The sequence below is a fragment of the Pinus tabuliformis genome, chromosome Q, assembly GCF_031772625.1.
Source record: "Pinus tabuliformis cultivar Carrire ecotype Pingquan chromosome Q, CPIR1, whole genome shotgun sequence".
Lineage (NCBI taxonomy): Eukaryota > Viridiplantae > Streptophyta > Pinopsida > Pinales > Pinaceae > Pinus > Pinus tabuliformis.
In genome coordinates, this window is record NC_142296.1 from 584,619,095 (window position 1) to 584,635,571 (window position 16,477).

General features: G+C 32.0%; 1 protein-coding gene across 1 annotated transcript; it reads right to left on the reverse strand.

Moving 5' to 3' along the window:
* Window positions 1-371: 371 nt before the first annotated feature.
* On the reverse strand, window positions 372-2,077 carry LOC149220807 (chaperone protein dnaJ 8, chloroplastic-like). The gene is made up of 3 exons (XM_089384916.1): window positions 1,670-2,077; window positions 1,153-1,221; window positions 372-1,036 (listed from the first exon to the last, which is right to left on the reverse strand). The coding sequence occupies exons 1-3, from the start codon at window positions 1,880-1,882 to the stop codon at window positions 866-868; spliced, it is 453 nt and encodes a 150-aa protein (XP_089241042.1). The 5' UTR covers window positions 1,883-2,077; the 3' UTR covers window positions 372-865.
* Window positions 2,078-16,477: the final 14,400 nt, after the last annotated feature.

The following is a 16,477-nucleotide window of genomic DNA, read 5'->3' on the forward strand; positions in this document are numbered from 1 at the left end:
TACAAAGCATAAATTCTTGGGAACTGCCTAACATTGTACCAATAAAAAATTCTGAAACCAGTAATACAAAGCAATTGAGATTGCTTATATCTGGTTCATGATGAAAACATTCTAAAATCAACATTCATGTAATATATTTTCATCCTTTGAAATAAAAGTAATATATTGTCAATATTTATTATCTTGTTTGAATAATTTTATGCCAAGTGTGATATACATAAGTCCATTGTGGAAAAACTCAATGACAACAATATCTCTGGGTCCCAGAAATGGTTTCCATTCATGGAATAGCATTGCAATTACAGCAAGAACATTTAGCTCTTCATTTAAGAGCATATCCTCATAGAGAGAGTTTCAATGACAACAATATCTCTGGGTCAAAGAAATGGTTTCCATTCATGCAATAGCATTGCAATTACAACAAGAATATTAGCTCTTGATTTAAGAGCAGATCCTTATAACACTGGCATGATGGAGAGTTGCAAAGGTATCTACCAGTAGATGAGAGATTCAAATAAATAGAACATATGTACAAGATCAGAACCCCTGAGCAAAGCAAATGAGGAGGATTCAAATAAATAGAACATATGTACAAGATCAGAACCCCTGAGCAAAGCAAATGAGTCCTCAAGATTGAGACATCTCAAAAAGCTGTTGCTTATCTGAATCAATCAAGAAGCTGCTTGTGAAGCAGAAGCTGTGGCAATAGAAATAAAATCTATAATACAAGTAAAAGAGTAAGCTAAATTTACAGAGATGAATGAAGAAGCTTTACGTGTAAGAGTTTCAGAGGTAGAAGTGGTCATGGAGAGGCCTAACTATTTACAAGGCGAAGTGACATGAATATGTATGAGAAAAGGTTTAATCATGCATAGATGTTAATATGAGAAGAATAATCCAGGGTTCCAGCTCCTTCCCATCCCATCCAATCTTCCCACTGGTCGTAAGGATCGTTATTGATTCCCATCAGGCCATCCATATAGTAATCGTCAGGATAATTTTGCTGTTTTGCTTGTGCCAAACTAGACATTATAGTCTGCACATTTATCACAAAAGTAACAGCAATCAGGAACATGGGCATGCATAGGATTAATATGTCGTGAAAACTGAAAAAATATATAAAAAGAAGTTGTTCATGGACGGAAAAGTTACCTCATAAGCCTGATTTATCTTCTGAAACTCAACCCCGCAGTCATTTCCTTTGCAAACATCAGGATGATACTGTAACCAGATCATATTAACACATGAGTACAACATGACTTTTTTTTTCAGCATAAAAGACAGAGCTTCTTCCTATTAAAAAAAAGTTATATATTTCCAAATTAGAGGATAAAGAGACCAAACAGTGGGAACAAAGCCAAAAGAACAGAGAAGTGCAATATGACTTGATAGTAGATTTCGGAAATATTTCAAAATTCTATTTAAATATATATATATATATATATATATAAAATCAATTTTGTTTTGAGTAATTCATATCTATAAAATTTTAAAATATTTCCAAAATGTACAGATTCTCTGAAAATTCCTAGCTGAGCTCTCTGATTTTACAGCCTCGCATGTCAAATTTATATCTGTGACCTGCAGCATGCTCTTTTCAGACCTGGAAAATTTATTAGTTCAAGGTAGGGGATATAGTTTCAATATTCAAGAGGGCATTTCCAAGTACCTGCAAAGCAAGGCGCCGAAAGGCACTCTTGACATCTTTCCCAGCAGCCCCAGGACTCAATCTCAGAGTCTCATATTCCTCTTTCATCCCAGGGAAAGCAACAGAGGCCATTACAGTTACATTCCTCCTGCCTACCAAATTCTTCTCTCCATTTTTGCCTCTCAAGAACGAATTCGCCTGGGTTCCCATAACCCTTTCAACAGCGGCAGCCATGATTTCTAACAATGATCCACAAACAATTCCAAGTGCAAAATAGTACAATCTAAATGTGCAGATAGGGGAATGGGTGTACCAAAATCCAGTTAAAAACACAGAGCAGAGATAGACGCAAATGTTGTAAAGGTAACCAAACCACAAGTGGGGAATAACAGAAGAAGACACCGATTCATATATGACGATCCCAAACCCGGACTTGAAAAATGACAACACGCTGGCTGTGGATAAGAGGCCCGAGAAAACGACTGGGTAAGGGAATGAGATCTCACAAAATCAACGCATGAAACGTGCCCCAACGTGCCCCAACAACTTAAAAGGATAAGGTTAAGCAACATTCCCAGTAAAAAAGAAGACTGTTTTGATTAGTGAAATGCACCGCCATTATTGATATAGCAATTATTAGGAGAATCTTAATCTAAGGATTATTCATTCTCAATAATAAAATTGGAGTAAGAAGTAGTTATATTAATTTTTCAATAATAAAGTTGGAGTTCGAAGTCATTATCTATTTAAAAAATGAAAGAGATCAAATTTCTTCGAATACTTATATTAAAAAAAAAATTATAATAATAATAATTTTACCTAAATTTCAAAATATTCTTAAAATCCGCTATAATTATAAAGATATCTATCTAATCCTTATCCAAAACACATCTCTCCGCTCTACCAACTGCTATAAGTGAAAAGGTTATTAACAACAACTGATGTTATTGAGGCATTATGCTACAACACCGTTTGAACGTTATCCGTTAGTATTTTCGTTAATTCGTTCTTATCCGGTGGCGCGACGAGCATTCCACGTCATCAACATATAGACACCGTCAAAGTTGCCCGGCTGTGACTGAAGCTGACCACGGGGACTCTCCGACCTCATACGCCATTTGAACACGTAGCTGGACGAAGGTTGAGTCGCCGAAACTATGTTGTGTACCTCCATGCTAGGCGTCGACTAAAGCGAAGCAACGTGTTAAGTTGAAGGCTGACTGGTCATTTTTGAAGGCCGTACAGAATCTGGATGGTCGACGACTCATCCCCTATTAGGAGATGACTATTATCCGTTGCCAGATACTACTTAAAATAATACTACTGTTGACTATTATCTGTTGCCACAATGGTTCTTTGGGTCCTACCCACTTCGGGCAATTATTGAGTGTTTGTAGAATTATAGTTTTGACTATAGTTTAAACATGCGCAAGTCAGTAATTAATATATATATATAGGAGTTGTCTTGCTTAATCATGATGTACTTTTATCTATTTACACTCTCACACTCACCCTCGTTCCACGAAGGTAGCCATGGGAATCGAGACGTTTTCTTCGTACGTTTTAATTAGATGAATGATCATTTTCCAAACAAGCTGGCACCTCACCTCTCTTTAACCAAGAGGACAATGAGGACGATTGTCCACCTAAACCTAGAGGAAATGGTATAGAAATTGAGACATCCAAAAGTGAGGACAATAAATGACATAGCCTAGAAAGTCGATAAATCAGATAAAAAAAGAGAAATGTAATCAAAACGTAGCGTTGTTTCATTTTGTGTTTAAAAAATCTATAAAAGAAATAGACTATTAGTCGTGTAAACATTCTATTTTTGGTAAAAACATTATATGCATATTTTTAATTTATAATTTTTTCCTGAAAGAGTGGTTAAAATTGAACTATTAGTTGTTGAAATTCCATAATTCAACTGAAATAGAATTTTTCCATGTGTTAAATTTATTTATATATTTGATAAAACAATTTAAACAATAAAAAATTATAATTTTACTTAAAAAAAATAAAAATAAATGTTTAAATTTATTATTTTATCTAAAACATATTTTTAAATATTAATAGTCTAACCAGATAAATTAAATAGTTGGCAAATGCTAATAAACATCAAAACATCTCTTAATACATCTCACATTGCCAAGATTTAAAAGATCATACAAATTAACTAAATTGTAATTTACACTAAATTATCATCATTATTATTAATTATGTGGATATGTGTCTCTATTTTTTTAACAAAAATTTTAATTTAATTATCAACAATTATTAAGTGGATATTAGGTATTTAACCTCCACATGATCATATTTTAAAATATTCGTAGTAGTCTTAGCAAATCAAAAGTTGAACTTTATTTCCAAAGTAGTTATTCTCTTTTTTCCCTTTTAGTTAAATTAATTAAATTAAATTAAATGTCATATGAACAAGTGCCATGTGAAATAAGTTATGGTTTTTTGGACATGTGGTATTGATAAGCCATGGTATTGTAAAAAACCATGTTTACACATTAAGAATCTCCGTGGCAAAGTAGGAATAATCTCATGGTCAAGAATTTTGTCGGGCTCTCTAGCCCAGTATCAAAGAGAGTTGAAGATTGTAAATTAATTAAATTAATTTAAATGTCATATGAACAAGTGCCATGTGAAATAAGTTATGGTTTTTTGGACATGTGGTATTGATAAGCCATGGTATTGTAAAAAATCATATTTACACATTAAGAATTTCCGTGGCAAAGTAGGAATAATCTCATGGTCAAGAATTTTGTCAGGCTCTCTAGCCCAGTATCAAAGAGAGTTGAAGATTGTAATGTCGTGTTATGTTATCTAAACATTTAGAGTTGATCAAATTACATAAAAATAAAAATTATATATATATATATATATATATATATATATATATATATATATATATATATATATCAAATTACATAAAATTAAAAATAAAATAATATATATTTTAAATCAACCTAGATCCATCTTAACTCTAGATCTATCAAGGGTGAAGAACGAAATAACATTTTTCAAAGCATTTTTTTCCAAAATTAAGTAGAGATTTTTAAAAACTTGAATTTAAATTGTTTAATCTATCCCATATTTTTTTCAAGGTGTTGAATTCATTTATTAATTCAAAAATGTATTTTAAACAATAAAAAATCACTTCTTCTTTTTTTTAAATTGTATAGGTGAAAAATGTCATATATATATATATATATATATATATATATATATATATATATAGATGTTTAATGTCCACAAAGACCAATATAGTCTATCGGACTTTAAGAAAGTAAGAAATTAACTGAGGCTCTTTCATAGTTTATTTTTGTGATTAAAGAGAAGGTAGAGAAGTTTTGTTGACTTGACAAGTCAAAAAAGTTGGTAGTGCCGCAAATGTGTCAGGCAATCCAAGAAAAAGTGTTTTTCATCCTCAGCTCTCTTATTATGGAAAAGGTGGCAGATCCTTTCATTCCAAGGTGTTCTGGAAATAGACCAATGCTGGGTTTCACTCCCAAGCTCATGAGAATTAGTTTTTATCTTTGCAATGTTCATTTTCTTCTTATTATGGAAAAGGGGGCAGATTCTTTCATCCCAAGGTGTTTTGGGAATAGACCAATACTTGGTTTCACTCCCAAGCTCATGAGAATTAGTTCTTATCTGCAATGTTCATTTTTCTTCTTAGCATCAATCAAGGCAGAAAGATAATTCTCATAAGCAAGAGTGGGGTTGATAATCTCTTTATAATATTTTAGCTTCCTCTTTCCCTCTAACTCAATATCATCCCACAACTTATCTTTAAATTTGGAAGTAATAGGGTTTTTAATATCATCCTTATCCTCCAAGATGATCTCCTCCTCTATCCCCTAATAGTTGTCATCCTTATGCCAACCTCACTTGAGCCCGAGGTAGGGGTTTTTACTAGAGTTAGAAGCATTTTTAAAATAATTTAAAATAAATTTATAATCTACTTAATTTTTTAGGGCTATAAACATTTAGTGACTTAAGATGTATAATACAATGTTTTGGTGCCTATTATGGATTCATATATTTCCATGTTTAGCAACTACACACACACACGCACACACATATATATATATATATAGAGAGAGAGAGAGAGAGAGTTAAACATTTATTTCCATTTAAAAATATTATGTAACAAAATTCTTAACCATGGAAATTGATCCCACTTCACTGTGGAGATTCTTATCCTCAAAATAGGCTTTTTAAAATATCATAAACCAATATCGTGGGTCAAAGCCATGTCGCGCTAATACCATATGCCCAAGAAAACAAAACTCTTGTTTATATGATTCATATCATAATTTTTTTAATTAATCAATTTAATTAAAAAAACATAACTTAAATCTCAACCTTTGAATGTAAATTCTATTCTAATAAATTCTATTTCATTTTATATTAAATTACTTCATATTTCATTTTATTACCATTTTTTTTTAATTATAAAATATTTCCAAATATTAAATATTTAAACAAACTTTCATACTCCTTTCTCATATTATTTTTCCTACCTTTCTACCCAACATCTTCAACTTTTATTTCATATCATTAAAAAACAAAAAAAATCATACCATCACGACAACTAAAAAAAATCTACTATTTTAAATAAAGAATAAGATTACAATTTTACTAAAATTTATTAAATATTTTGATAAGTTTCCATACACTTTTTTTTTCATATTAAAGGATAGGGTTACAACTTTATTTGAATTCATCAACTAGTATAGATCCATCTTAAGCAGTGATCTAATATGAACTAAGAGGGAAGTTTCCTTGGGTGTAAACTTTTTTTGACAAAAAAAACATGTATTATTCACAGAATTTTTTTTTTACTTCTAATTACTTTACATGAAATTGTATAAGTCATGTGCACAAGTAACCAAACATGCATGGCATATTCATTTTTTGTTTTATTATAGTGGATATTGTTTTTTATTTAGAGAATATTCTATTTTTATTTTAAGAGGGACACATGTTAACTCTAGGTTGAGCACGGAATAAATTACACATGACCCTCACATTGGACTATAAAATGAGACTATGGACTCAATGTCTATGAAAAACTTCCATATTTTTGTTTTCTTCTTAACCTGATTATTTTTTTATTTTGATCTAAACGAATAAAAAATATTTTTGTTATTATTATTATTTGCTATTTTAGATAATAAAAATTAATTTTATAATCATTTAGGTTTATCTATAGTGGTTGGAAAGAATGATTGTTGTCCTCTCCACCCGGATCCAGATGAGAGATTGAGTTGGACTATATTGTTGTAATGTCTTAGAGTCTTGTTGTTAAATGACCTTGATCTTTGAAGAATACATTACCCTTACCTATAGACTAGAGGGCAAAGTACTTTATTAGATGAGAAAATTGATCTCAAACATTAAAAAATATCTGACACTTACTCATAAACTAGATAATAAAATATTTGGTTACATACAAAAAAAAAACAAAAAAATCAATTTTATTAAAATTTACTTTGCTAAAAAAAATTAACCAAAAATTTACAATCTTTATAACTCTCTAAAAAAACTTCACAACATTTTTTCCCTCACATTCTATTAAATATATGCATGTACTTCACAACATTTTATTCATATTATAAAAAATGTGCATACAATAAATTTCCTATAACACAATTAGTGAATCTCTATTTTTTTAAAACGACAACCTTTTTACCATCAAATTCTATCAAATATATGCATATACTTCACAACATTTTACATTCATATTAGGAAAAAATGTCCATACAATATAGGAGTGAATCTCTATTTTTTTAAAACAACAACCTTTTTACCATCAAATTCTATCAAATATATGCATATACTTCACAACATTTTACATTCATATTATGAAAAAATGTCCATACAATAAATTTCCTATAGCACAATTAGTGAATCTCTATTTTCTTAAAACCGCAAATCAAAAAATTTTAAACCCTTATCTAAAAAGGTTAAATGAACGTTTTAAACAGGATTTGGTTAAACCCTTTTAAATTCCATTTGATAGGGTTGAAGACTTCCCATGGGAGACATTTCCATTGTTGTTGACTCTTCTTCCCCTGCCTCTGGGCCTCGGCCAGCTAACCCATTTGCTTTCCCTTTTCAACTTTTATTTGGTTTGGCCACTCTTGTGGCAATTATGGGCATCAATGATCCACTTAACGGCCTCACAATTTAAAATTCAAAGCATACGGTCTTAAGCACTATCTCCAAAATTGTGAGTATGCTTTCAATTAATTATTTCTGATCATAGGCATAATTTCTTAGGGACTCTCCATATTTATGATCTTATTTTAAAACTTTTATGCTCAGTATGATATACCTTCGAAAAAGTACATTGCTAAATGAAACAACAGCATTCATATCAATGACAAAAAAATCTCCGAGTCAAATAAATGGTTTCCATTTATTGAATAGCATTGCAATTACAGCAAGAATATTTAGCTCTTCATTTAAGAGCAGAGACTCATAACACTGGCATGATGGATAGATCCAAATGTATCTTCTAGCAAATGATAGATTAAAATAAATAGAACATATGCACAAGATCAGAACCACTGAGCAAAGGAAATCAGTTCTCAAGGTTGAGACATCTCAAAAAGCGGTTGCTCATCTGAATCAAGAATCTCCATGTGAAGCAGAAGCTGAGGCAAAAGAAAATAAAATCTGCTATACAAGTAGAAGAGTAAGTTAAATTTACAGAGATGAATGAGAAGCTTTGCAGGTAAGAGAAGAGTAAGTTAAATTTACAGAGATGAATGAGAAGCTTTGCAGGTAAGAGTTTGAGAGGTGGAGGTGGTCATGGAGAGGCCTAACTATATACAAGGCGAACTGCCATGCATATGAATTATGATAAAAGGTTTAATCATGCATAGATGTTAATATGGAAGGTATAATCAAGGGTTCCAGCTCCTTCCCATCCCATCCATTCTTCCCACTCGTCGTAAAGATCGTTATATAGTCAGCACATTTATCACAAAAGTAACGATAATCAGGAACATGGGCATGCATAAGATTAATATGTCATGAAAACTGAAAATATATATATATAAAAGGAAGCTGTTCATAGACAGAGCAAGTTACCCGATAAGCATGATTGATCTTCTGAAATGGAACTCCACAGTTATCTCATGTGCAAACATTGGGATGATGCTGTAACCAGATCATATCGGCACATGAGTAAAATATCACTTTATCCTGATCATGATTTTTCCTAGCCATTACTATGGTAGATATTTAGTTTTGACGTGGTTCAATGGTTAGATGGAAGATTTGGTCCCCACAATTGTAACTAGATCATATGAGCACATGAGTAAAAGAGTAAAATATGACTTTATCTAGATCATGACTTTTTCTAACAATTATTATAAATAGATATTTAGTCCAGAGCTGTGCATGACTTTATCTAGATCATGACTTTTCCTAACAATTATTATGAATAGATATTTAGTCCAGAGCTGTGGTGCAACTGTACGTAAAAGATTTGGTTCCACAAGTCTCCTAATCTAAATTATTTAAGTGGAAGATTTGATCTCACAAGTCTAGTGACCTAATCTAGTTGAACTATTTATGCCTAGATGATGCAGATGGAATTTGTTCAAATAAAAAAATTTACTATATAAACAAATACAAAGCCACAACAAAATATTTAAAAATAAAAAATATAATTTCAACTTTCAAGTGGGCATTTCCATGTACCTGCATAGCAAAGCGACGAAAGGCACTCTTGACATCTTTCCCAGTAGCTCCAAAGCTCAATCTCAAAGTCTCATATTCCTCTTTCATCCCAGGAAAGCAACAGAGGCCATCACAGTTAAATTCCTCCTGCCTACCAAATTCTTCTCTCCATTTTTGCTTCTCAACAACGAATTCCCCTAGGTACCTATAACTCTTCCAGTGGCAGCAGCCATGATCTCTAACGATAATTCACAAACTGAGCCTGAAACCCAACTGCAAAATAGTCCAACCTAAATGTACAGATAAGAGAATGGGTGTACCAAAATCCAGTTAAAAACACAGAGCCGAGATTGTCATAAATATGGGAAAGGTAACCAAATTACAAGTGGGGAATAACAAAAAAGATAAGTATGTATAGAAATAAAGAAGAAAGAAAGAAAGAAATTATTTTAATGTCTATGAGGTTAAAGATAGCTTATGAGACAGATTGCTTCTTCAGCTGTTTGATGTATTTGGCCCTTTTCTGTGAAACTTCAAAATAAATGTTCACAACTTCTCGACAAACCCCTTGCTAAATAAATTATCCCAAAAGTTAGCTGCTAGCATATCTACATAACTTTCCCTGTTGTTTTTGAAGGGCTTACATTCTAAAATGAAATGTTTTTCTGTTTCCACTTTTTTGGAAGAACAAAAAATGCACTCTTTCTTCCAACATTTATTTTACCCTTTTCCATAACAGAATTGATGAAAATTAAAACTGAGCGACAAGAATTTTGGCTCTCCAAAAATATTGACTTCTATATATATTTTTAGTATAAATTTTAACATATATAACCATCCCAAACCCAAAGTTGAAAAACCGCTTAAAACGCTGACTGTGGATAAGGCCGGAGAAAACGACTGGGTCAGGGAATGAGATCTCACAAAATCCATGCCGGAGAAAACGACTGGGTCAGGGAATGAGATCTCACAAAATCCATGGATGAAACGTGACCCAACACGTTAAAAAGATAAGCTTACGCAACATTCCCACTTTATATTTCTATGGAATGCGCCTTTATTGATAGTAGTTAATATTTCTTGTGAATGGATTATTTTTTTTCAAGTTATTATTTATCGGAAATTATCAGGTTATTTATAAAAAATGAATTTAGGTAAAAAAGAATAATAATCAATTTTTTAATAATACACATAAATTTAATTAACAAAATATCATTTTTTCCGGAACTTAGATTTCAGAAATATCCAAACATATAATTAACCCCGCCTGAGATTTCAAAATATTCTCAAACTCTACTACTTATCCAAAAACGCATCTCTCGACTATACCAACTCTGTAAGTTAAAGGCTATTATCGTAAACGGATGTTATTGAGGCATTATGCTAAAACACCGTTTGATTATGAACGTTATCCGTTACTTTATTGTCCGTTAATTCGTTCTTATCAAATGGCGCGACAAGATTCCACGTCATCAAATTATAGACACTGTCAAATTTTCCCGGCTGTGACTAAAGCTGACCACGTGGATTCTCCGACCTCATACTGCATTGGAACACGTAGCTGGATAAATGCTAAGTCAGGAGGCTGGCGGGCCCCACAATCGTTCTTTGGGTCCTACCCACTTCTCGCAATTATTGAGCGTGAGGATTGGTTCATTGTATCATAGTTTTGACTGTTGTGTAAATGTGCTCATATTTTAAATACATAAAGTTTTGGTCGGGGATTAAACACAATTTTGGTTCATTGTAGTATAGTTTTGGCTGTAGTCTAAATATGCTCATATTTTAATTTTTTCCATAGATGTATGTTTTGGTCGAGGATAAAATGTCAGTCTTTTAGCTGCTTAAAATATTTTTTTTATTATATAATATGGATCAAGTATTTTAAAAAATTTATATTATATTTGGATGGTGAGTTGTATAGGATTTTGCTTAAATTTTATAGTAAAAAAAATCAGTCAAATCTTCATTTTTGTTGTTGAAAATGGATTTTTGATTGTATATATAGATTCAACTTCTAGAGCGTTTAGAATCTGGAGTGTTTCCAACTCAAATTTATGATTCTAACAAAACCATATTAGATTCTGAATAAATGAGACCAGAAAATACACAGAAAAACTTTCAAAATTGATAACAAATAAACTACAACATAACTAATAAACTATTACCATCCATATATATATATATATATATATATATATATATATATATATATAAAATTATATAATAAAAAATTTACAAACCATTTATTTTTATATTAATCTTAATAATAAATATTACAATTATTAACTATTACCAACCTAGATCCATCTTTAACATTGGATTTGAGAGGGATCAAATCTTTGGAGGTGCAAACATATTTTCTAAGTTCAAAACTTGAGGAAAGGTTTGCACCTCCAGAGATTTGATCCCTCTTTGAGCTTGATAGATCCGGTGTTAAGATGGATCTAGGATGGTTTCAGTCGTGTGCAGTCATATAAAATTTGTTGAACATCTAAATATTTTGATCATTTTAAATATGTTAAATATGTTTAAGATTAATTTGGTCAATTTAATTTAAAATTTGCTTAGTTACCTCAGTTTGTTGATATGAGAGACTGTTAGTAACTTGAATGATGGAAAATGATGAAATAATTGAATAATGAAAAATGATGAAATAAAAATTTTGAGTGCAAAGTGTCAATGTAACAATTTTGATTGATAGAAAATGTGAATAATAAGAATATAGTCAATTACAAACAATCTAACAATCTTGATTGATAGAAAATGTGAATAATAAGAATACAGTCAATTACAAACAATCTTCAGTGCCATCAATCTGAAACTATTTTCTTCCACTGTTCCTATTGTCACACCTATTAGTTTTTCCATTTTCTCGTATCGATCATATGAAAAAAGTACTTGAAATCATAGACCATTCAAATATTCAACTCGAGCTATTGTAGTAAACAACATACCTTGTCTATGTTGCTCTCCAATATTAATAGTAGCTTTTTCCAAAGTCAATCATTGTGACTTATGGAGTGTTAAACCCCAAATAATTTGCAATGGTAGTTATTTTCTATTACCACATTTGAATGAAAAGTAATTAACAATGTTGAATGATGGAAAATGGGAATAATAAGAATGTAGCCAATTATAAATAGTTTATAGTTTCAAGAAGCAAACATTTCAGGTAAGCAAACATTTTATCTGGGATGAAAATTCAAGCATTGTATTTATGGTTGAATTACTGTAACACATAAGTCCATGCACGTCATGAATAATTTTTATGTGCTTACACTAAGAGAGAGAGTGTTTGTATGTTTTGGGGGTGAGAAGGAGAGATAAGGGGAGATGGAGATATAGATGGGGGGAGAGAGGGAAGAAGGGAGAGGCAAAGACGAGAAGGGAGGAAGAGATATAGATATGGAGAGAGAAATGTTAGAGAGAGAGAGAGGGGGAGGGGAAAGGGAGGCAGCGAGAGAGAGGGAGGGGAAAGGGAGGGAGAGTGTATATGCTTAGGGGGTGAGATAGAGAGATAGATAAGGAGAGACAATGTGAGATAGAGATATAGATGGAGGAGGCAAAGATGTGCTTACACTGAAATCAATGCACATTGAAATCTAATTACTTTGAAATTAATGTAAATCATACATCTAGTTGCATCAAATCAGAAATCAACATCTACACTAAAATCAATGCATCTAGTGCAAACAATCAAATTGGATTAAAAATCAACAACTATACTGAAATCAATGCATCTAGTGCATGCAGTCAAATAGGATTAGAAATCAATATCTACATCGAAACCAATGCATCTAATGCAAGCAATCAAATATGAGTAGAAATCAACATCTACACTGAAATCAATGCATCTAGTGTAAGGTATTAAATAGGATTAGAAATCGAAATCTACACTTAAATAAATGCATCTAGTGCAAGCAATCAAATAGGATTAGAAATTAATATATACACTGAAACCAATGCATCATGTGCAAGCAATCAAATAGGAGTAGAAATCAACATCGACACTGAAATCAATGCATCTAGTGTAAGGTATTAAATAGGATTATAAATCAACATCTACACTGAAATTAATGCATATAGTGCATGTAATAAAAAAGGATTAGAAATCAACAACTACATTGAAATCAATACATCTATTCTAGTGAAAATCCAAAATATTCATGACTTTTTAGATCTAACTTCTATATTTGTATTTGTCTATGTGTGTCTCTTTCTTCTTCCCTCTCTCTCCACCTTCCATTCTATGTCTATCTCCCTCCTCCTCTCCTTCTCTCTCTTCCCCTCCCTCTCTCCCCCGTCTCTCTCTATTTGCCTCTCCCTCCCTTTCTCTATATTTCTCTTCTTCCCTCTCTCCCCTTGCCATCTATATCTATACCTCCCTCCATCTCTCCTTATTTGTCTCTTTATCTCAGCCCCCTAAACACATGTCACACACACACTCTCTCTCCATATCTATCTATCTCTCACTCTTCCTTTCCCTCTCTATCTCTTCCCCTTCTCTCTCTCTCTCTCTCTATCTCTTTCTCTCTCTTTGCCCCCTCCATCTATATCTCTATCTCCCATCTATCTCTCTTCCTCCCTCCCTCTCTTTTCCTCTCTCTTCTACCCTCTCCCCTGCCCCATCTATATCTCTATCTCCCCTTGTCTCTCCTTCTCACCCCCAAAACATACACACTCTCTCTCCATATCTATCTATCTATCTATCTCCCCCTCCCTCTTCCTCTCCCTCTCTCTCTTCACCTTCTCTTTCTCTCTCTCTGATTCTCCATCTCTCCCTTGCCACTCCCTCTCCACCTTTCTCTCTCTATGTCTTTCTTCCCCTTCCAACTCCATCTCTCTCTCCCCCTCCCTCTCTCCTCTCTCTCAAGTCCTCTCTCTTTGTCCTTCCTCTCTCTCCCCTTCTCTCCCACCTTCCTCCATCTCTGCCCCCATAATATACACACACTCTCTCTCCACCCTCCAACTTTGTCACTATCTCCCTCCCCCTCTTCTTCTCTCTCTCCCCCTCTCTCCCCCCTCCATATCTATGTCTCTCCATCTCTCTCTTCCCCTTCTTTCCCTATCTTTATCCTCTCGTTTCCTCTCTCTTCGCTCGTCTCCTCTCTCCCTCATTACATCTTCATCTCTCCCTTGTCACTCCCCCTCTCTTTCCACCTCTATCTCTCAATGTCTTTGTTCTTCACTCCCTCCCTCTCCCCCTCCAAATCCATGTCTCTCCTCCCTCTCTCCCCCTCCTCTATCTCTTCCTTTCTCTCTTTCACTATCTCTCCCACCTCTATGTCTCTCTCCCCCACTCTATTCCCCCTTCCATCTCACTCTCTTTCTTTAAAATGATCCCATTGTATTGTATTTAAGAAAGTATCTAAATAAATAAAAAAACATAATTGGTTGTAAAATGTAGATGAAAGTCTTTTGGATTAATCACATCATTAGGATTGGTTCGACCTTTGGAACCAACTAATGTGGTTCATCCTCATGACAAGGTGAAAAAAATCATACAATCTTTGAGAATAAATAGGAGGGATGCATCATAGTCCAGGGTCAACCATTGGAAAACTAGCTCTTGAGAACTAGCCATTGGAGATTAGGTAAATCGAAATTCAAAAAATGGAATTATTTGATATTCTAATTTTAGTTATAAATTATTTAATATTCTAATTTTAGTTATGAATTATTAATATTTTAGTTCTGGTAAATTAGTAATAGTAGTAAGTTGTCAAGATAAAATAAGATCTTAATAAAAAGAGGATGGGAGATTATATAATAATAAGATAAAAACAGTTGTTATATATTAATTAATAATCAGGTTACACGGTTAAGAGAAAGATTCAAATATGCTAAAGAAAATACAATAATAAAAAACTTAAAATAATCATGCACTATCTTTCCTCTATCATTGTTAATCACTTTCCTTTCTCACTTGGCTTGGATCCTTGGTTAAGATGCATCTTTCCTGATTCTTTATAATATTATTTATATTATATAAATTTCACATATGTATATATAAAAGTATTCTCATTTTTTAATTTATTAAAACCTCCATTTAGGATGGAGGGTTTAGATATACCTCAAAAGTAATTATAACCTTTTTTTCTCTTAGATTTAATTAAAAAATATTATAAAATTAAATTAAAATAAAGTATTTGTAAAATATTTTGATTTTGAAATAATTTATGGTTTTTGGGCATGTGGTATTGATAAGCCATGGTATTGGCCCATGGTGTTATAACAGAATAATTAAAATCCTAGATCCATAACATAATAATCAAAAGTATAGATGGCCCATTGTATTGATAAACCATGGTAGTAGCCCATGATATGATAATTTTCTTCCCTCCTCTCCTTCTCTATCTTTCTCTTGTGGGTATTGGCCCATGGTATTGTAAAAAAACTTACGTAGAAGTTAATAAGATCCATGGTAAATATTCATGATTAATTAAATTTTACCTAATATTTCAGGTCACACCACACCCTAAATGTTACATCCTACTAAATATTTCCCCTCACTCCTACTAATTTTATAGTTGAGTTTGTTTACTTTTAAATTACAGATATAAAGAAAAAATACAATAAGAAGTGGACCCATCGAAGGGAAATATTGAGTAAAAAGTAATATTATAGTATTATATTTTATTCAATATAATTTAGTAAAAAGTAGATGGAGGTAGGCAAAAATATTAGATAAAATGTAATAATTACATTTTTCCTTTCCATGAGTCAATACCATGGATTTTTAAAACCATGTGTCAATATCATGAGTCATTTTTATTTTTTTAGTATTTAATTTTTATAGGGTTATTTTATTTGTTATTTTAATTTTATTTTCACCAAGTTACAATGTTTACATTACATTAAGTTACACATCTCTACCCTATTTTAATTTTATTTTGACCTAGTCAAAATGTTAACATTATATTACTTTATGTTACACATTTCTAGCATACTATAGACATTAAATCTCGGCTCAAAAAAGAAATTGCATTTATCCCTCATACTAAAAAGTAATTTTATTTTTCTAAATTACCTTATCTCATTATATAAAGTTTGATGTAAAATAAAAGTGAAAATTGTATTTAAAAATGGATAACTTTGATTTTTTAAAGTAACATTATT

Coding starts and splice junctions, on each gene's coding strand:
- LOC149220807 (XM_089384916.1), bottom strand. CDS start 1,882: ATGGCTGCCGCTGTTGAAAGGGTTATGGGAACCCAGGCGAATTCGTTC. Junction 1,222..1,669: donor TTCGGCGCCTTGCTTTGCAG/GTACTTGGAAAT, acceptor ATCTGGTTACAG/TATCATCCTGATGTTTGCAA. Junction 1,037..1,152: donor AGATAAATCAGGCTTATGAG/GTAACTTTTCCG, acceptor ATAAATGTGCAG/ACTATAATGTCTAGTTTGGC.